General features: G+C 43.5%; 1 protein-coding gene across 1 annotated transcript in view; it reads left to right on the plus strand.

The window, feature by feature from the left end:
- DNAH11 (dynein axonemal heavy chain 11) overlaps window positions 1–21,982 on the plus strand; it is a 277,853-nt gene that overhangs the window by 125,816 nt on the left and 130,055 nt on the right. Inside the window, exons 35-43 of the mRNA XM_052001418.1 lie at window positions 773–889; window positions 2,058–2,196; window positions 4,143–4,235; window positions 6,261–6,455; window positions 7,710–7,787; window positions 11,456–11,588; window positions 12,604–12,731; window positions 13,680–13,828; window positions 18,326–18,476. Coding sequence (XP_051857378.1) covers window positions 773–889; window positions 2,058–2,196; window positions 4,143–4,235; window positions 6,261–6,455; window positions 7,710–7,787; window positions 11,456–11,588; window positions 12,604–12,731; window positions 13,680–13,828; window positions 18,326–18,476 — 1,183 coding nt within the window. The remainder of the gene's footprint in view (window positions 1–772; window positions 890–2,057; window positions 2,197–4,142; window positions 4,236–6,260; window positions 6,456–7,709; window positions 7,788–11,455; window positions 11,589–12,603; window positions 12,732–13,679; window positions 13,829–18,325; window positions 18,477–21,982) is intronic.

The following is a 21,982-nucleotide window of genomic DNA, read 5'->3' on the forward strand; positions in this document are numbered from 1 at the left end:
CTGATTCAAACCTGTGGAGATTCTTCTCCTGGGTGATTCTTTTTCACATGTTGTCATAGGTGCTCTACAAAAATTATACCTGACCCACCTAGGGGACCCTTCCAGGCTCTGTCAGCATTCTATGGGTCTCCACAGATTTGAGAGGTAGACTATCCCTTGTTCTCCTGATCTGCTTATAGCTTCGGCCTTTATGTTTAAATCATGAACCCATTTTGACCTTATCTTGGTAAAGAATATTAGGTTTTCCCAATAATTTTTGTCAAATAGTGAGATCTTATTCCAGAAGCTGAAATCTTTCAAGTTTATCAAGCACTAGATTATTATAGTCATTGACTATTGTGTCTTGTGAACTTAATCTATTCCACTGATCCACTACTTTTATTTCCTAGCCAGTTACCAGATGGTTTTGATGACCAATGATTTATTCTATAGTTTTGTTCTTCGTCTTTTCTACTTCCTCTTCCTTTTATACCCTGTTCATTTCCCATCTTCTTATACCTCTTGCTTCCTTTCTTCTCTTCCTCTTTTAGGTCCAATTGACTTCTTCTGGTTGTGATTAATATATTTGCAAAAGCAAAATAACCATCTAATTCCACTCAAATTCCTAAACATTTTTGCCTCACTTAAACTTGTTTGCTCTCTGCCTTACCTTCCCCAATTAGTTGCCCAATTTGCCTCTTTAGGAAGGGCATGGGTTTTAGGACTCAACCCTCCAAATACTGACCAAGCAGCTCCCACATGTTTTCCATGTCTTATGCTTTTCTCCTGGTAGATTCATGTTCCTGGGTGAAGACATCCGGCTCAAACCATCAGTTGGCATCTTCATCACCATGAACCCAGGCTACGCTGGTCGGACAGAGCTGCCTGAGAATCTCAAAGCCCTTTTCAGGTAAGAATTTATGTGTGTCCTCAAGTGGGCTGCCCGCCTTTGCTTCCAAAACCCCCAAGGTTCCCAGGCTAACTTAGGCAGCTTCTAGACCTGACTCTTTTGGGCTTCCCCGGGCTCTTTTGTTGGTTCTGTTGGGGCTTTTCCTGCCATTGTCAGTGAAGAAGAAGGGCCTATGGCAGATAGAAAGAAAGAGGTAGAGTCAGGAGAGAAAGCCATTTGCTTAAGGTCATGCAGCTAATAAGAGTCAGAGCTGGGAATAAAATAGAGTTCTTCTGATAACAAGAGTCAATCTGGTATAGTGGCCTCAAAGTCAGAAACAACTGAGTTCAAATCCAACCTGGGGCAAATACTATGTGACCCTGGGCAAGTCAGTGCCCCAGTCAAATCTTTACAACCACAAATTCTAGAGTGAAGGCTCACTTGCCTTCAGCAAAGGAGAGTCCTTACCTGGATATCAGTGAAATCCCAGGTACCCATTCCTTGATACCGAGTCGATCAGCAGCCTTTCCAATATACCATAATACTGATCTCATAAGAAGGCTGTTCCCTGCTTTCCTCTCATAGCTTTGAAAAATTAAACAGACTTTCCAAAGGTGTCCCATAAATAATTTGAAAAACAAACAAGAGATGGAGGATAAGAGATCAATTTACAAAAAAAGAAAATAATATTATTTAATCTCTAATTTTTACATGAAGATTTTCATCTAAAACAAAACACTACAAAACAAAACCTTAAACAGAAGCTGCTTCTAAGAGGATGATAATATCTCTGTTCAAATATTGGTTCTGTCATTTTATTCTCTGCATGACCCTGAATCTGTGGACCTTTTTGTGCTAAGCTACAAAATGAGGCAGAGTACACTAGTAGATGGCCTTGAGAGACATTTCTATTTCTAGAGCTTTAATCTGAGAGCATTTCTGTATATTCCACAATTTTCAGAGATAGTGCTAAGATTTTTTCATGGGATCCAGTTCCAAAGCCTCTGACTAATTGTGAATTTTTTATTCAAAGCAAAGACTTTTTCAGTAGTTCTGATTGACAGACGTAATTGCTGTCTCTCTTGGGGCTTGTTAGAATGTCGGCACAAATTAATCACTGGATTTAAGCAATTTGTCCTTCCCACCTTATCCCATTTAAGAAGGGAAGCTCTGTGTGTTTCTTTCTTAGACCTTGTGCCATGGTGGCCCCTGACATTGAACTGATCTGTGAAATCATGCTGGTGGCGGAGGGTTTTGTGGATGCCCGCATCTTAGCCCGCAAGTTCATCACTTTGTACACTCTGTGCCGGGAACTGCTTTCCAAGCAGGTAAGGAGCATGAGGAGGATCTAGAAACCTTTGTTTACATAAACAAAATCCATTTTGAAATGCCAAGACTCAGTAATAAATCCTTTGAATTCCTTTTGTGGGTAAGAGGGGAAAAAAAAAGAATGGCCTTCTGCTAAAGTTCCAAATTTTTGTTTTCTTGTGTGTTTTTTTTAATAACAAGTAATCCATGAAATAATATTGTGTTTTATTGTATAGTGTGTTTACTCTCACTTTCATGTCTTGGAATTTTAAAATTCTGATATTAATCGCTGTTCAAATTGATCTGTCGTCAGAATGGGGAGTCTGTCAAGAGCATAAGCTAATCCATGCCTGCCAGTGTTGTCCAGGATCTTTCCTATTTCTGCAGTGGAAGGGAGGGACTCTTCTTGCTTTCTCTTGGGATACATACAGGCTGTCACTTGCTCCCACTAAATGCTGCATTCTTTTTTTAAACCATACATTTCTTTGTATGTCCTCAATACTGATGGTCAGCTGTATAGATTTCCAGGCCTAGAGTCAAGATCTGAGTTCAAATATAGTAACAGAGGCTTACTAACTGTGACCTTAGACAAGTTACTTCATCCTTTTGCCTCAGTTTGCTCATCTGTCTGATGAGCTGGACAAGGAAATGGCAAACTGCTGCATTATCTTTACTTAAAAAAAAAAAAAAGGAGTTATGAAGGTCAAACATTTTAATTTTAAAATGGCTAAACCACCACAGTGCTGATTTGTAAGAGGTCACATTAGCACGATGTATCAAGGGATGGGTTTGCCATCACAAAGAACTGAGTTCAAATCCTGCTTATTAGATGTGTGACCATTAACCTTTATGCACCACAAATAACTTCCCAAGGAAGAGACTTATCTGCTAAGTCATCCATGAGTTGCAGGTTGTCTTGTGGGAAGGATTTTTCACATGGAGGGTTTTCTGCACTAGCGTATTCCTATTGATCTTTTATGTATTGGAATAATATTGCTCTTTATGAATACTCTGGGTGCTGTTCCTTAAGTATTCGTTTCTCTATGCTAAAATGGGATGTATATGAAGGACAGAGATCAGAACTAGGTAAGGAAAGGCCGATTGCATGATCAGTGCCGACCCGTCAGATTCTGGTTCAGTCGGAGGGGCACATGTTGGCTATCATGGCATTCAGGGAAGGACACGCCAATCGTAACACTAGGATTCAAGAGACTTTCCAGCTCTCTCCATCCCTTCATGCACAATTGAAGCTGGGGAAGAATAGGAACCTTCAGAGAGGCAGGACAATGTAAAATGCTGGACTAGAAGTTGGGTAAAGGTAGCACCCTTTAGAATCCTCAGTCAGTTAGCCAATCAACCTTCACTAAGCACTTAATATGTGCCAGTCACTGAGTTAAGTGCTAAGGATACGAAGAAAAGCAGAATTGGGGGGAAGAAGCAGCATAGTAGAAATTTTCAAGGTCAGGATAGAATAGAATAAGAGATGGAAAGAGCACTGGCTCTATGGTCAGAAAACCCGAGTTCCATGCCTTTGACACTTATTACCTGAATGTTTGTGGTCAAGTCATTTAACTCTCTTGTTCCTGTTTTCTCATCTGCAAAATAAAGGGATTGAACTAGAGGGTGTCTGAGCTCTGTTTCTGTGATCTTCAATGGCTATTTAATGAATAACCCACATTGGACAAAGGATCTCCGCCATATAACTGACAAGTGGTCCTGAGCCTCTGCTTGCATTAAAGGGGTAGGATGCTCTCTCCTGAGGCAGTCCATTCTATGCTTATAGCTCTAATTAGTAGGGGATTTTTCTTCACATCCAAATGAAATTTGCATCTTTCAAACTGATAACTTGTCACTTACAGAAGGAACCATGATAATTTGATAACTCCAATTAGATATTTGCCCATCATAGTTGTAGTTTTTATTTCATGAGATATTTTTCAGGAACTTTCTCTGTATTTGGTTTTAGGATCATTATGACTGGGGACTTCGCGCAGTGAAATCGGTCTTGGTCGTAGCTGGTTCCCTGAGACGAGGAGATAAAAATCGACCCGAGGATCAGGTACTGTATTGTCAAAGATAGGAGAATCGATTGCACAAAATGCTCTATGCAGAAGCACCATTGGGTGCAGTGTGCTTGGATTTTAAAATGTGCGGTTCTATGTATGTCACATTGCACATATGTGGGTGCTTGCGTGTATTTGCATGTATGTATACATACTCATACCCATATACATACCTATATATGTGTGCATTTGGAAGGCTAGTGAGGTTTTTATTTGATAAACAAGTCTTAGGGCTTCTCAGATAAGATTGTAGTTTGAAGAAAGGAAATTAGCATCCAGCAATGCTTTATCATTGAAAAGTATTTTGGAAGTCTGCAAGAAAGCCATTAAGTAGCTAGTGATAGAATGCTGGACTTCTGAGTTAGGAGAACTGAATTCAAATCCTGCCTCTGACACTCATTATAGCCTCCCATTTTCTATTTCCTTATCTATAAAATCGATGTAATGAAGCACCTGCCTTCATAATTGAATTTAGAATTGTTCTGAGGATTTAATAAGATTATCATTATGTAAAACATAATGTACTAATATAAATGTTATTAGATTTTTTTAAAAAAATCAGTGCTTCAGCCAAGGATGAATAAGACCTTCTTAGAGCAGTTGTAGTGGGGGTGCAAATTTGATTTCATGGAATCATAGATTTTTGAACTTGAAGTGAATTTATGGAGAAGGGGAAGGAATGAGCATTTATTAAGCACCTACCATGTTCCAGGTGCTATGCTAAGCATTTTACAAATATTATTCCATTTTTTCTTCCCCACAGCTGTGGGAGGTAGATTCTGTTATCATCTGATCTAAGCACCTCATTTATAGATAAGGAAAAAGATTCTGAGATATTAAAAGAAGGAGACAGTCTGATAAGATAGAAAGAGAGCGCTGGAATCAAGGATGCCAGTTCCAGTTCCAGGGCTGGTGTTGGTCTACCCCGAGACTTTAAGTGAGCAAATCCCTTCCGCTCCGCTTCCTCAGCTCTAAAATGAGAAGTGTGAACTAAATGGTCCTTACTGATGCTTCCTGCTCATTCTCCCAACCTCCTTCAGATAGATGCTTTCTGAAACTCCTTTCAGCCCTGACGTTCTGGGATCCTGCATTTCCTTCATGTAGCATGACTTAGAAGTAGGCCAGGTGGCTTTGACTGTTAATTACAAATGAGGTGTTCCACCTCCTTTCCAGCCTCCTGTCCGCCCAGTCCATCCAGACTGGTTGGGAAATGAACCTCTTCTTCCTCTCAATGCCACATAATGCTGGCGCTTCCCACATTCCAGTGTGAACAGTGAAAATGGTGATTGTGACTCTTTATTCCCGTGGGGTGCGCCCTAACCTGTGTGGCCAAAGCAGCCTGGCCACGTGGATGTTTCCTGAGTGTATTTACAGATTTTCTCCTTCAGACTTTTCATGTTGCCATCTCTACCTTTTGGGCATGTAGGACATGGTGGGGTCACAAAGCTAAAGCTGGAAGGCTTCTAGTGCACCCTCATTTAGAGCTGAGGAAGCTGAAGCCAGAGAGGGCAAGTGTGCCCCAAGAGGAGCTAGGTTTTGAACACGGATCCTGCTTTTGCTCCAGCCCACACCTGTTTTAGAATCCAAGGACTTTGTTGCTCCCATGTGTCCTGACCAAGATCCCCATGGAAAGCTCCAATGGGGAACCTGTTTCCAGAGAGCTCACTTGATCTGTAGACCTCAAAGTCCTTTCCCAAAATGACATGCTGACATTAGCCACCGCTCATGCTTCACAAGCTGAGAAATGGGTGCACAGAGGCCTTAGACATGATCCAAATTTGATTGGGGATAACAGAGGAAGGAGGCTTTGGGGCCATCTCTGTTCATTCTCTTACTTTGATGTGTTATTCAGGTGTGAGCAGCCATTGTTCTGATATCTGAACACTGTTTGAACTCCCCAAACAAGGAGCACTGCAGCCTGAAATGGGACAAGCGCCTCCCATTTTTGAAATGAATGTCTTGGCCCAGACAGGCGTGGCTGCTACCTGCTTTTGACGTGTGGGCCTTTGATCTCTCTCCAGGTGCTGATGCGAGCACTCAGGGACTTTAACCTGCCCAAAATCGTGACGGACGATGTTCCCGTGTTCATGGGGCTGATCAGTGACCTCTTTCCAGCCCTGGATGTTCCCAGGAAGAGGGACGTGCAGTTTGAGCAAATGGTTCGCCAGTCTACCCTGGAACTCTGCCTGCAGCCCGAAGAGAGCTTTATCCTCAAAGTAAAAATATATGCATATACATACAAACGTAGTCATATGCGTATAATTAAAAGTTAAATATATATAAAAATGTATTATGCATATATAGTTTATATACATGCATATATTTACATATTTGTATTTTAAAAATTAAACATTTATATATAAGGATAAATATGTTATATACACATTTTAAACACTAAATATTTATATATGTATTGACATAGAATATAAATACTGTAGTGGCATGTTAAAAGTTTAACAACCAACTCTGTCCAAAAATATACATACACACAGAGCACACTTTTAATCTGAAACCTTAAGATTTTCTCCATCACTTTCTTAAGTCTAGACAATCAACCAAAAAATAGATCAATCCCTAATCTGTACCATTTGCTGGTTTCCAAGGTGTGAATACTCCCTGGAAATTTTACAATTGGCTTTTTTGAGCTGGTTCTAGCACACTCTGGATGGGCAAATTGCTTGTAAAACCTATTCCTTTAGATTTTCTGGAATAATAACTACTCTCAAGTGATTTGAAGGCAGGAAGCAGTAGTGAGCAGCGTGCTTTTCTTGGGGTCAGGAAGGCCTGGATTTGCATCACCCGTCACTTACTTAGTCGCTGTGTGACCTGAACAAATGACTTATCCTCTTTTGGACGGTATCGCCAAATTGGGGCAGCAAAGTCAGATTTGAGAATAAAAGCTAATTAAATTCAAGGGAGATGAGTAAAGTAGTTTAGGGGAGATAAGAAGCCCAAGATAGAGCCCTGTGGGACACTCATAGTTGGTGGATAGGATCTGGAAGAGGAGCCAACAAAGACAGAGGAGGAGCAGTCAGAGAGGCGGGAGGAGGAGCCAGGAGAGAATGAGTCCTGAAAACCTGGAGAGAAAAAAATAGGGAGACTGACCAATTGTCCGAAGCTGCCGAGAAGCCAAGGAGAATGAGGATTGAGTAAAGGCCATTGGGTTGGGCAACTGAGAAACAGAAGTTACTAATATAATTTGGGAGAGAGCAGTTTGGGTGCAATGATGAGGTCAGAAGCCAGACTGTGGAGAGGAGAAGTAGTGGACGTACCCACTGGAGATAGACTTTTCAAGGATTTAAGCCAAAGAGTTTGAAAACTAGGAGGGAGGGATGGATAGATGATCAAGTGAAAGGGTCTTGGAGGATGGAAGAGACACCTTTATAAGCAATGGTTAGAGAGGTTTACCCATCATCTTTTCATTGTCACCTCATTAAAAGAAAATAGCGATTGGTATTTTGCTTTTTCAGGTGGTTCAGCTGGAGGAGCTGTTGGCTGTTCGGCACTCAGTCTTTGTGGTCGGAAATGCAGGAACAGGAAAGAGCAAGGTACAGCAAATCGGCTTATGGGCTGCTCTTCAGCTTTAAGGAGAAGAGCAATTGTTTGTGATGGCTACACAAAGATTTTTTTTTGCTATGTAAAGAATAGTTTTTCCTCTTAATTTATCTGAATGAACAAAAAAGCATTTATTGGGCACTTACTATATGTCAAGCCCTGACGTAGGTAGGGAAGCAAATATAAAACCAAAAACAATCCCTGCTCTTAAAAGAAGCTTACTTTCTAGTAGGGAGATGCACCCACCCGAATGGTGAACCAGGGAGGGATTTTGGTTTTAAATGTTATTGGGTTGGTGAGTAGAATCCTAGAGAATAGACTGACCTATACCCCATCCAGGAACATCAGACTTGATTTAATCATAGTTTTTGGCCTTAGAACTTGAAATTCAGTGGATTATGTTTGTTTATTGTCTTCTATTTGCATATTAGACACAAAAATTTTCTTTCGTGATTTGCCAAGATCATGGCCCTCTTGAGAGTGGAGTAGGTGGGCAAGTGGGTGAGAGAAAAATTAAAGAACAGCTTTTTTTGGTAAAAATGATAAAATGTAAATAAAAAGCAAATCTAGGATGACCATGGCTAGTCTATGACACCTTGTTTTGGATACTTTCATTTATTTTTGAAGGTTTTTTGGTAATTTTTTTTCAAATAAGACAAACCTATTATGCAAAAGTTATTAGGGGAGGGAAAGTTTGGATCCCCTATATTAGTATATGTGATTTTTGCCTTATTTTGCATTGTCTTTGCCTCTCTTGACTATCTCAAATCAAATTAAGGGCCAGTGAAATATTTGTAGTAAGTGCTTAGCACAGCACCTGGCACATAGTAGGTGCTATATAAATACTTTATTCCCTCTCCTTCCTCATCTTAATCTGAACTCTATATGAAAAAGAATACACTATAGTGGAAAAGATAATGGTATTTAGAGCCACAGATCCTGCTCCTGCCCACACTAGTCACTTCTGGACCTTTCAGCACCCTCGCTGGAAAATAAAGGCACATATAATCTCATAGAAGGTAATCAATAAATATTTATTTATTGTTTTATAGAGGCGAGGGTTTTCTTAGACAAAGAGAATCACAAATTTACATCAAGGAGGGCTCCTAAAGGCCTATTAGAGATTTCAGAGCTCCTTGCCAGGTGGAAATCTAGAATTGCTTCATCGCTAGGAAGGGGTCACAAGATGCTCCCAAAAGAAGGGATTGTTTACTTATGTTGTCTGTAGTTCTGGCACCTAGTATAGGGTTTAACACAGTGCAAGTCAGCATCCTCTCTGCAACTTAGAAGTCAAGTGACACTTGCCCAATGCATCAAAAGTTAGCACTCAAACTCAGGTCTTTCTGGATTCAGAGCTGGCCATCTACCATGTTCTCTCTCAGCATGCAGTAAACACTTAATAAATGGTTGTTGGTTGGTTGACCAATGAAGACATGATTTGGTATTGGTTCACAAATACAGGTCAAGACCTAAAATACAGGTCTGGCTATTTCTTTACCCCTTCTCTGCCCCTTGTGCTACAAGGATCTGTTACACCCCCTTTTCCCATTGAATGTCCTCTCCTCAAGGGCAGGAACCTTTTCTCTCATATATTTGTATCCTCAGTAACTTGTGCAATGACTGGCATACAGTAGGTGCTAAATATGTGTCTGTTGGAAGGATATGAGTTGAATCCAAACCCAATAGAAATAAAGCTCCTCTGCAGCTCCCTTCCTCCCCAGCCTTGCTTTCTTCCAGGCCCAGGACACTCATTCCCCATCCCTCAAAGTGCATGGTCTTCTAACCCTTACATGGCTCGGATTTCCGGGTTGGGCAGGCAGGCATTGCGAAGCCAACAGCCAAAAATGATGGCGCACATGGGCGGTCTCGGGCACGGGCATCTTTTGCAGACTTGCTCAGCTGAAGAATCAAAACAGAAGTTGGACAGCAGGGGTGTGGTTTCTAAAGGGGGGGCGCACGTAAGGGAACTGCTCCAGAGCTCTCTCCTGGGCACATCATTGTCAGAGTGAGTTCCAGCTATGGATCGAGGAAGACAAAAAGTAAATCTCAGAATTTCCCCCTGATTTGGAGTCGCTAAAAATATCCTCCTTGTGTCTGCTCCAGAAGCCAGGTGGCTTCTCATATGTTCAGCATCATTTCTCTCCTCTCCGTCATTCAAGCCAGTGGTCAGAACGCCATGCTGGGAGCCTTGTGGCTAGTGAGCTTGGAGCTTCCCAGCCAGAGGCCCCTGAATTTGGTTTTTATAAACATCGTGATTATTTAACTATAATTGCTTTCCACTGTCATCCAATGTATTTTTTCTTTTAAAAACATGATTCTGAGAGGGGGTCCCGAGGCTTCCTTGGACACAAACAGGCTAAAGAGCCTTTGATTTCATTCCTCATTTTTTCAGAAGTCACAATTATTTCCGGCTCCCTCTCTGCAGCCCGGGAAGAGAATGAATCCAAGGTAGACAACATGGCGGGCAGGGCAGGGAAGGATTCTGTCATCTAGAAGGTTCTCCCTTTTCACTGGAATCGCTTGAATCATCGATTTCTCTCATTATTGCACTTGACCCGTTTAGCCCCATTCCATCAAAACTGAAGTGACTCCTCTTGCTCATGGGGTGAAGCAGATCAACTGCCTTATTGATCTATAGCCAAGAAAGGGAGGGTTTCTTGTCTGAGGTCTCCTAGCTCTACCGCTAAGGATTTGAACCCAAGGCTTCCAGATAGAGAGCTCGTCGCTTTGACCACATTGTCTGATCCGGCACCGTCTCCTTGCCTTGTGGACACCAGATTTCCTGCCTCTTGCTCTGCTCCAAGGAGAAAGGAGACCTATGGGACACTGGTGTTCTTATGGGGATCATGCAAAGATTATTTTTTCTGCTTTCAAAAGTGAATCCAAAGCATTATCTGTAGTGGATGACAAAGAAAGTAGCTTAAGAAAACTTTGCTTGTCTTTGCCTGTGCTCATGGTTAGGGGATGCCGCGGGCGGGAACCAGAGGGACTCCTTCATCTCCCTAAGTCCCCACCTGGCTTCAGGCCCTTACTAGCTGGGGGTCTCTCAGCATGTCACTTAGTCCTGTTTTGCCTCGGTTTCCTCACCTGTAAAATGAGCTGGAGAAAGAAATCGCCCCAGCATCTCTGCCAAGGAAACCCCAAAGGGGGTCAGGAAGAGTCAGGCACAGCTGAGAATAACGACTGACAACAACAATTGTAAAATTGCCTCAGATGAAGCAAAGATGGCCACGACGAGAGGACTGTCCAGACTAATTGTGTAAAAGGCTACAAAGGGGCTGCATTAACTGAAGTTAAAGCAGTGACCTCTGTCGGGAAGAACAGGAAATGAGATGATGGAGAGATGGGTGGCTCCGGAGCAGGAGGCTGCATCGGTTGAGAGGCAGTCTGGTGCAGTGGGCAGAGCGCTGGCCTTGGCGTCAGGAAGCCCTGGGTGTGAACGGCATCTTCCAGCCTGACCAACATTTTTGAGTCTCGTCACCTGTGCGATGAGGGGCGTGGTCTCCCTGACTCCTAAGGGTCCTTCTGGCTCTGAGTCCGTTTCTCAGGGATCCTACATTCGTGAGACTCAGATTTTGAAAATTGATCAAAGCAAGCCCTTTTAGGAGTAGAGATGAAAAGTAAAAATAAATTTTCTTGAATCTTTCCCTTTTCTTTCTAGATTTTGAGGACTTTGCATCGAACCTATGTTAACATGAGGCAGAAACCCGTTTGGAACGATCTAAACCCCAAAGCTGTGACGACGGACGAGCTCTTTGGTTTTATCCATCACGCCACTCGAGAGTGGAAAGATGGTGAGTGGCGTGTCCTTCCTCAGTCCCGGTCTGCCCCCTTTCTCCTCATCCTCCGCACTGGGAGCATCACGCTTTCATTTCTTTGAACCCACTTACCATTGCCAGGATGTACTCCCCACTAGCTCTCTGAGTGAGAATCCGAGCTTATTCCAGGGTTTAGCAGAGCTTTGCCACCTGCCTTAGGAAGCCTTCCCTGATTCCACTTCCTACCCTCCATCAAGTTGTCATGTATATGCTGGCTTATTCACACAGTGTGTCCCACTAGTGCAATGTAACCTTCTTGAAGATGGAGATTTTGCCTTTTGGACTTTGAATATCCATGCTTGGCACATAGTAGGCACTTAATAAGGGCTCAGTGGATTGAATTCAAATGAGGATGAGATGAATTTAGGGCATGTCATTGATACCTGTGGGGTTTTACCTGACAGAAGTCACACCCACCTCCCCAGAGACCCGCGGGTACGGATGAGCTCCAAGCGGCCCGAGGGAGCCCACCGGAATTCTGAATTTGATGTTCTGGTCTCTCTCCCTCCCTCCCCTGGCCTTATCTCGGACGTTACTTGATCACAAGGAATGAGAAGGCAGATTAGCAGAACCCCCAAGACACCCAAACTTTTCTCTCCAAAGATTGTTCCACTTCGGGACCAACTCTTGTTCCAGGAATATTGCTGTGCTCAAAGCTCTTCTCCAAGAGTTACAAACAGAGCCAATGCAAGGGCAAAGTCACGGGCTCCTGGGATTTGGGAACTTGCCCAGGGTCACACAGGATTTTAAGGCACCACTGGTTCTCCTGTGTCCCAGCCAATCACTTCTAGGCAGTGATTGGGCTGCTAGCCCCGACTAAGTGACAGGTATCATATGCAGGATTCCCCAGCCCTAGCCCTCCACTCTGCAAAGAATCAGGGAGAGGCACCTCTTGTGAGCTGTTCTTCGGGGTCTAGCTTGGCCATCATCGCTTCCTTGCCACAGACAAGTTTAGGAACCTGCTGTGATTTTAATTCTCCTTTTTTGGCAGGGCTCTTTTCATCGCTCCTGAGAGAACAAGCCAACCTTCTGCACGATGGGCCCAAATGGATAGTTCTGGACGGAGACATTGACCCGATGTGGATCGAGTCACTCAACACGGTGATGGACGATAACAAGGTGGGCTGCCCTTGTCGGTTTTACTTTTGTTTAAGTCTCCTCTGTGCCCAAGGAACCTTTTCCTTCACTAAGCTCAGTTTTACTTCATTGCCTCTGACCCCGGGCACCATATTGAGTCGGGTACTGTGGGGTCACGTCTCCTTAATCCATGTTTGTGCCTGGTTTATGCAGCGTTTGGCGCCCAGGTGCTGCTGTTAATAGGAAGGGAAGTTAGGAGCCGGCCTCTCTCTTGTAAAAGCTCCTGGATGTTTTTTGCCGTTTCACACAGTGATGCTCCAGTACAGCCCCCTTCTCCCTCTCGCCCCAACACACACACCTCTTCCTTGTCCTGAACAGTCCAGAAGGATCGGATGGGCCTCCAGAGCCAGAACTAAAGCGGGGCATTGTGGTCTTTGCTCCACGGTGGGGTGAAGGGAGCTGATGGCACCTCCCAGTGCCCAATGGTGACCTGCTCTGCCTGCGTCCTTCCTCCACTGCCCATCCCCGGCCTGGCTCACTCCTCCCTTTGTTTCATCCCCATCCCCAAAGCATAGCACATTTCCCATTGGCAGCCGCTATGGAATAACATCATCTAGGTGTCCCAGAGGGCAGTTCCTTTGCCTAGAGTCCCTCCTCCCCGCCGAGGTGAACCTCCTCCCTGTCAGCATCCACAGGTGAACAATGCTTGAGCTCCAGCTCTGGGCAATATTCTCCCGTGGAAAATACGTGGCTGTTTTTTCATGGGAAGAAGGAAGTACCTTTTCCCTAAAGGAATGGGGGAATCCAGCTGCTCCTAACAGGGTTATAGTCCTGTACCTCAAAAGCTAAAGCTTCTCGGGTCTCATAATCTCATTAGCTGCTAGACCATGCCACAGATTTCCCTGAATGGACATTGTCCCATTTTGACTCCAGCATCTCGTATTGGGAAGCCCCCCGCTCCCTGGAATGACTGTGTCTTCTCCCGTCCAGGTCCTGACACTGGCCAGCAACGAGCGGGTGGCCCTCAGCCCTCACATGAGGCTCCTGTTTGAGATCAACCATTTGCAGACGGCAACACCTGCAACTGTGTCCAGAGCTGGGATTTTGTATGTGAACCCACAAGACCTGGGCTGGAATCCGTGAGTATTCCTTCTTCCGGTGTGATGGGGGAAGTCTTCATGTATGAACACGGGGTGTTGACAGATAGCCTTTTGGCCAAGGGCCCTGGCTTTCCACCGTAACTTCCACAGCACTCACCTTTAAAGTCTCTCAAGTGATTTTACCTCCATTATCCCAGTTAGAACGTGGCATACAGTAAGTGCTGAATTAATGTTTAATTAGTCTAGTGACCTTGCTCACTAGGAACTCTAGGGCATAAGAAAAAGTTACATCAGTGTCCTGAAACTCTAAATCAAGTCTCTAGTCATCATGGCCTGAGCTCAAGTCTAGTGATAGAAAAGGAGGTGATCAGTCAGTTGGTTACTCACTAAACATTTATTAAGCACTTACTGTGTGCTTTGTACTGTGCTAACCTTGAGACACTAAGAGATACTAGCCCTACTTTTTTCCTAACATATTCTACTCCTGATCCTTGTTATTGTTTATTTCTATCCCTGTTTACTCTTCTACTTTAATTCTACTCCTTAACTTGCCTTGCTATAACTTCAACTGCCTCCCACCCATAAATCCCTCTCTTATTTTCTCTCTTCACCCTTGCCCTCCCTCTTTATTCCATTCTCATTAATTTACACACCTTATCCCACTCCAGCTAATTTAAACGCCCTTCTATGTCCACCTTATCCTATTCTCTTCCCCTTTATTTCTTTATAGATTTTGGAGGGTGGTATAACCTTCATGGTGTGTGTGTGTGTGTGTGTGTGTGTGTACTTATATAATATACTATGTTATATAGAATATAATATACTTATATAATATATGTGTGTGTTGTAGCCCACTTAACCCATTCCCGATGTGAGTCGGATTTCAGAACTAGCCCCCCTCCTCCTCATTGAACGGCTGTGTTGGTTCTTCCTCTGTACCTCATTCACACAGCATGATTACTCTTTGTACCTTTTCCTAGACAGTTGTGCTTTTTAAGAGTCAGATCCTACCCTGCTCTGCCCCAATCTTTCTTTCAAACTACTCAATTGCCAAAACCAATCTCAAACATGTGGTTCCCATTTCCACGTATAAAATAAACAGTTTGTCCTATTGAGTCTTTGAAATTAGTCTTTGATGTTGGCTCTTGAACGTTCCACTTTCTATTGAGTTCCGATTTGTTTGAGATGCAATCCTGAAGATCTGGAAATTCAGTCAATCTTCATTTTTCCATTTTGCTGAATTTTAAGTTTTGTTTGTAGCCTAGTTCTTTGGATTGTCAATATATGATATTCTGAGCCCTGCAGTCTTTTGTTGTAGCCATTGACACTTTCTGTACTATTCTAATTGTAACACTAGCATATTTCACCTTGTTTTTGCTTCTTGTAAAATTTTCTCTTTGATCTAAGGGTCTCCCAATTTAGCAATAAGGGTGTGTTTTCCTCGTGAGGATTTCTTTAAGGTGATGATTGGTGGGTTTTCCTATTTCTACTTTCCCCTCGTGTTCTATCATACAGACCAAGCTCAGTGCAGCACAAAATGGAGATAATCACAGAGGGAAGAGGGCTTGGGAAAGACTCCTGTACAAGATAGAACTTGAAGCAAGGCAGGCAAGCCAGGAGGCGAGGAGGAGGAGGAGGAGCATCCCAGGCGGGAGAGCCGGCGTCTGGCCACTGTCGCCAGATCGCAGGCAGCTGGGTATCGGGTCTGGAGGCAGGAGGGCCTGGGTTCCAATGCAGTCTCAGACACTGGCTGTGTGATCTTGGGCAAGTCATTTAACCCTGTGGGTCTCAATTTCTTCACTTGTAAAATGAGCTAGAATGGAAAATGGAAAACTGCTCTAATACTTTTGTCAAGAAAACTCCACCCAAAGCAAAAGGGCAGGGAGTAAGCTGTGAGAAGCCTATTGAGGTAGGAGGGGACCATGTCCTGAAGGGCTCTATGTGCTGCTTTGCTGGCAGGGGATATTGAGATGTCCTTTGAGACTTGCCTGAGGACAGGTAGGAGCAGGAAGACGACGCCCTGGAGAATCTGGGCAAGAGGAGGAAGGAAAGGGTGAAGGCGGATGGCATTATTTAATGGTGGGTGTGATGGGAGAAGTAGACGGCCGCCCTCCGAGCCAAGAACACCCGAGTGACCTGACGCCTCTGAGCGGCCCTGGCCGTGGGGCGCAGGGCCAGCGGTTTGACCTTGAGGTCTTGGTTTGCCAGTCTGTAACATGAGGCGGTTGTGCTTGGGTCTCTGCAAGCTCTCAATCTGTGAGCCTGTAAGTGCTGAGAGAAAGGAGCTGGGAGCAGTGAGGGAAGCTTAGTTGGGAGAGAAAACGTGCAAAAGGAAAATGGCGGCCGTGTAGCGTCAGACACCGGGGATGTACATGAGCTTCAAACGGGGCTGACCTGATGTCTGAGAGCAGAGACTGAGGTGCCCTCGGAGCCTCCTGGTGGGCCACTCCCTGCTGTCTGTCTGCTTTTGACTTTTCTTTTGGAAAACTCTCGAACTTCCTCTCGTCCCTGCCAAGGCGTCCATCGCTGCCGCCTCCCACTGGGCCCAGCACCTTCCCCTTCTGTCTCTCCCCGCTGGACGCCGGGATTCTCCATCTTCTCCCTCAGAAGCACAGATTGGCAGGAGCCCCCCCGCTCTTTGGGTCACAGTTCTCCTGATTTCCTCCTCTGGATGTGGATCACTGTGACTGACAGAGAATTTGCCACCTGCAGTGAGGGGGAAGTTTGAGATGCAAAGGTCCCCTGGCAGCCTGGGATTAGAGACCAAGCCCAGTTGGCTGCTTTGGGGATAAGGATGATGCGTCCCATGATTCCCAGAGGGAACATCTGGGGTCCTTTTGTCTGAGGGAGGAGCAGCCTGAGGATTTAATGGGGCCTTTCTGTGAACGCCTCGACCAGAGCTGGAGGAATGCCCACAGCCTTGTCGTGGTGAGGGCGTGGGGCTGGATGACATCCTGGCGGCCTTCCCTGCAGCTGGAAGCTGGCGCCCTCGATCTAGCACAAGTGTGCCTTCACAGTGACGGAACAGAGACCACTCATAACGGGCCGGGAGTCTCTAAATGGGAGGCTGATTCCTCCCAAAGCGTGTCCTGTGAACCCTCGATGTGTTTCTGCCGCCAGGATTAGAAAGTGCCCGCTTCCTCCTGCCCCTGTAACTCTTGTCCCCACTCTTCAGACACTCTTCCCTGGAGGACTTAACTTTCTTGATTAAATTTGTTTTTTCTTTTCTTTTAATTCGATCTATCCCAACTATCATTCTAAAGCAAAACTCAGCAAACACTTATTAAATGCCTACTATGCGTCAGTTCAATGGGAGATCCAAGGGACATAAATAGAGAAATAAAACAAGTCCTGCTCAAGCTGACACACACATAAGAATAGCTCCCCTGGTGGAATATAAGCTCCTTGACAGTAGGATTGCTTTCATATCCCCAGTCCCTGAGCCACAGTAGGTGCTTAATAAATGCTTGCTAAGTGATGGATTGGAGTGTCTACAAAATACATGTGAAGGGAACCTCACAGCTGGGGAAATCGGGGAAGGTTTTATGTACGTTGGCATCTTAACTGTACCTTAAAAGTAATTAGGAGCCCTGGAAGATAAAGACTCGCAGGCAGGAAATGGAGAGCGATGAATAGACAACCTTGTCGCTATGCCCTTTGAGCATACTCCAGGTGGTACACCCTGAAAGGTCACTGCAGGGAGTTATTTCAGTATACTTATTAATGAATCTCACTTCAGATCTTAAAATAATTGGGGCCAGACCTCTCCCATGGCGATCTTGAATGATTTCCATATTGGAACATTTTGCAAAAAGGGTTTGAGCATTTTGGGAAATGAAAGGGGCACCCCTCCCAGTCCCTCAGTGCTCATCCAGAATCCTCTACAACAAAACAAAACTTCCCAAGAGATACAATGAGAGAAGTGTGGTCGCAGTGAAATTATTCTTAAAAGAAAAAAAGCTGAGGATCAGCTCCCCATGTCAGCAGCGTCCATCATGACTGAGAAAGCCAATGGGATTCCAGGAATAAGGGGTGCTGTCCCCTTGGTACTCTGCTGAACACGTGCATCTCCGTTCTGGAGCCTGTCCTTGAGGAAGGATGCTGAGAAACTGGAGACTGTCCAGGGGGTGGCAGCCAGCCTGCTGAAGGGCCTTGAGTTCCTGCCATAGAAGGAGAGGGTCAATGAACTAGGATTGTTTAGGTGAAAGAAGAGCAGGCTTAAGGTGGGGTGTGGGAAGACCATGATAACTCTCTGAAGGAGTTCATGTGAGGATGGAGCGGGGAACAGAAGGGGAGAGACAGAGACAGAGAAAGAGAGAGAGGCACAAATGCAGAGACAAAGATAGAGACCGACAGAGATGTGAGGGGAGGGGCCATGAAGAATGCAAATGTGAACACTCCAACGGGTAAATGGAAAAGGGGGCAGACACGCTGGCCAGCAGGTCCCTGAAATGTTTGTACCAAATACGTCTCCTTTATAAGACCGGCTTCCCAGATCCGGGATCTGCCAAATCTTCTTGCTCTTCTCTCTTCCAGGTATGTGGCTAGCTGGATCGACAGGAGAAGCCATCAGTCCGAAAAGGCCAATCTGACGATCCTTTTTGACAAATATGTTCCCCCGTGCTTGGATAAACTGAGGACGAGTTTCAAAACCATCACTTCGATTCCAGAGATCAGTCTGGTTCAGGTTTGTGTCTTACCCCGATAATGGTGGAAAAGAATTTTTTTTCCAGTGCAGGCTGCCTCCCTCTTTCTCTCTTTCTCCAAGGAGCACTCTTAGTATTCCCAGCCTTCCCCTGGGTCACCCTCAGCCTCTTTTACTCTGACAGAGAAGCCTCCCTCCTTTCTGAATTACTTTCTTTTCAATTTAGCTGAAGAAAGTTTGTAGAAAACATTTGAAAATTGCTTTTCTAAGTAAAGGATGACTAATAATCATTGGCTTTTATATTTTGCTTAATGTATATTACATCATTTAGTAATATTTGGTGGAAGCTACAGACAGAAAAGTAGCGCATTTGTTGTTGAGCATTCACTGTGTTCAGAAACTTGGTGTATTAAGGACTGGGATTACAAATACAAGCACAAGAGGGATGACCCTCCACCTCAAAAATATTCCATTCTAAGGCAACACGTAGGAGCCGGCTTTTGTAAAAGCTGAAGGTGGGGGATTGTCCGGGAGCACGGAGTAAAGGTCTAGAGGATCATGAGCAGAATAGGTAGCTCAGAGGAGGATGCCTAGGGTTGGACCAACCACAGGGAAAGAAGCCTGTGGGGGCCAAGGTAGCAAAGTCCAGGGAGTTTGGAGCCAAATTTGTTATTAGATATTATTATTATTTTACTCATGAAAAAAGTGAGTCAGAGAGCTCTCTGATAACTTGCCCAGAGTCACTCACAAAACTGGTTAAGTGTTCCTGGGCGAGATTCGAACACTCCGAGTCCATCATTCTCTCTCTTCCAGTCTGCTGTTTCTGCGATGTTATGCGGCCTCCCCAATTACTGGTCTTCACTTTGGCCCCAGCCAGGGCTATTAGTCCTTCACATTAGAATCAGAATCTTAGCGTTAAAGAAAACCATAGAAGTGCCCTCGGCCAGTGCGCCCTATTTATAGCTTAGAAAAGTGAAGCTCAGGGAAAGGAGGGAGCTTCCCGAAAATCGCAGTTATTGTGTCAAGGAATGGCCAAGTCTTCTCCAAGACAGCTTGTTATTGGTACAACAGGACCAAAGGGCCCTCTGGCTCTCTGTAACCTGCAAGCAACATGACCTTGGGAAGGGGCCACAGAGGTAAAGCATCTGGGTAGAAATCCTCTCCAGTATTTATTACTCGAGTGACTCTAAATAAGATTCTCTCCTGTCTGGGAGCTTCAGCTACTTGGTAAAGAGAGATGATCAGACTAGATGGCATTGAAGGTCATTTCCAGTCCTAAGTCAGTAAAAGACGAGTCAGATTGAGCTACAAATATCACCAGGTATGTATGTAATCCAGGACTATTTGCATTGCACTAAGGATAAATCTGTAAGTTAACAAGAATTCATTAAACATTTTCTATGTGCCAAACACTGTGCTGAGCCCTGGCCCTGGCCCTGAAGTCGGGAAAAACCTGAGTTCAAATCCTTGGATATTTATTTGACACTTAATAACTACGTTATTAGTTGCTTCACCAAAAAAGAAATAAGACATGAATCCATTTTTACTGTTCAATAAGTGAAATTGACCAAATTACAATGAAATTAAATTGAAAATAATTTCATATAAGCAAAAAAAAAAAAAAAAAAAAGAACTGAAACTTAACCCCAACGCAGAGGTTTGGACTATTTCACACACCAATTAAATCAACAGTAGCCTTGAGCAGTTATTATTCAAGATATGATTTAGTGTTGAATGCAGGTTTGAATTTATTCATAATGCATTAATTATGGGACTGATCTAATTAGTCTTCCTCTGGTTTCATTGTTAAAAGCCGGATGACATTCTGTCTCAGGTTGACATTCTCTCTCTGGTATCTTGTATGATTCTTTCTGGTGTTAACTTTTTCATTCAAGAATAGTGTGAAAATAGGTCAGTGGGAAGGAAGCCGATTCTGGTTTTACAATTCCTCTGAATTTAGAAGCAAACTAGTGTCTTCTGAACTCCTGGAAGTTTCATTGAATTTCCACCATACCCCCACTTCTGAGCCTAGACCTCTCCCTGAAGGCAGTTGTAAAAAAATCAAATAAGTTGACAAATGTAGAGAGCTTTACAAATTTTAAATCGCTATAAAATTATAATTTATTTTTTTAAAGTTTGTTGAAAAAAGAATGGCTTTAATAAAGCACATGCTTTCCTTCAGACTTCCCTCCCAGTTTTGTTTTCAAAGCATATCATTTATTATAATAATGCTAATAATCATATTTAACATGATGTGTAAGCAAAGATTAAGCTCCATGAGGGAGGTACTGCAGGTATCATCCATAACATTTAAGAGATGGGGAATTTAATAGAAGCTTGGAGTGCAGTGGCTTCTTCAAGGTTATATAAGTGATAAGTTGGAGAGTTGGGATTTGAACCCAAGGCTTTATTGACTGCAAGTCTCATACTTTTTCCAGTCTGTGGTGTCCCTTTTCTATAATGAGGAGATTGGCCTAGATCAGTGGTATCAGACTCAAATAGGGTTGTACTTAATGATCCCGGTGGGCTTAGAACTGACTTAGAAAAGCATATGCTACACTTCTGGGGAGAGAGCCAACATGGAGAAGTAGAACACTCGTCCCTATATATATAAACAATAGACCAATTTCCTTAATGAATATTGACACATAATTTTTAAATAAATTATTAATAGAGATATTACAGCAATATAATCACAAAGATCTTATACTGCGATCAAGAATGCAGGGCTGTTTTGTAGTGGCAAGGAAACTGAGTGGATGTCCATCAGAGAATGGCTGATCAGCAGGATGATTTCAGAGAGACCTAGAGAGACTGTGAACTTATGCTGAGTGAAGTGAGCAGAACTAAGAGAACATTGTACACAACAACAAGAAGATTAAGCGATAATCAATTCTGATGGATGGGGCTCTTTTCAACAATGAGGTGATTCAGGCCAATTCCAATAGATTTATGATGGAGAGAGCCATCTGCATGCAGAAAGAGGATTATGAGGATTGAATGTGGATCATATAGTATTTTTTATCTTTTTGTTGTTGTTTGCTTGGTTTTTGTTTTCTTTCTCATTTTTTTTTCCTTTTTTGATCTTTTTTTGGGGGGGGGCAGCATGATGTGTGAAAATCCATGTAGAAGAATTACACGTTTAACATATATTGGATTATTTGTTGTTTAGGGGAAGGGGTAGGGAGAAGGAAGAGAAAAAATTGGAACACAAAGTTTTGCAAGGGTGAATGTTGAAAACTATCTTTGCCTGTATTTTGAAAATAAAAAAGCTATTATTAAAAAAAGAATGCAGGGCTGGTTCAATATTAGGAAAACTATTAGTAAAATCGACCATGTCAGTAACAAATCCACAAAAAAAAATCATGTGATTATAGATGTAGCAAAAGCCTTTGACAAAATACAACCAAACTATTAAAAACACTAGAAAACATCAGAATCGATGGAACTTTTAAAAAATGAAAAGTAGTCTATATAAAACCAAGAATGGGCATTTTCTACAAGGATAAACTTGAAACTTTCCTAAAAAGATCATGGGTAAAGCAAGG

The sequence above is a fragment of the Antechinus flavipes genome, chromosome 5, assembly GCF_016432865.1.
Source record: "Antechinus flavipes isolate AdamAnt ecotype Samford, QLD, Australia chromosome 5, AdamAnt_v2, whole genome shotgun sequence".
In the NCBI taxonomy this organism is placed as follows: Eukaryota; Metazoa; Chordata; class Mammalia; order Dasyuromorphia; family Dasyuridae; genus Antechinus; species Antechinus flavipes.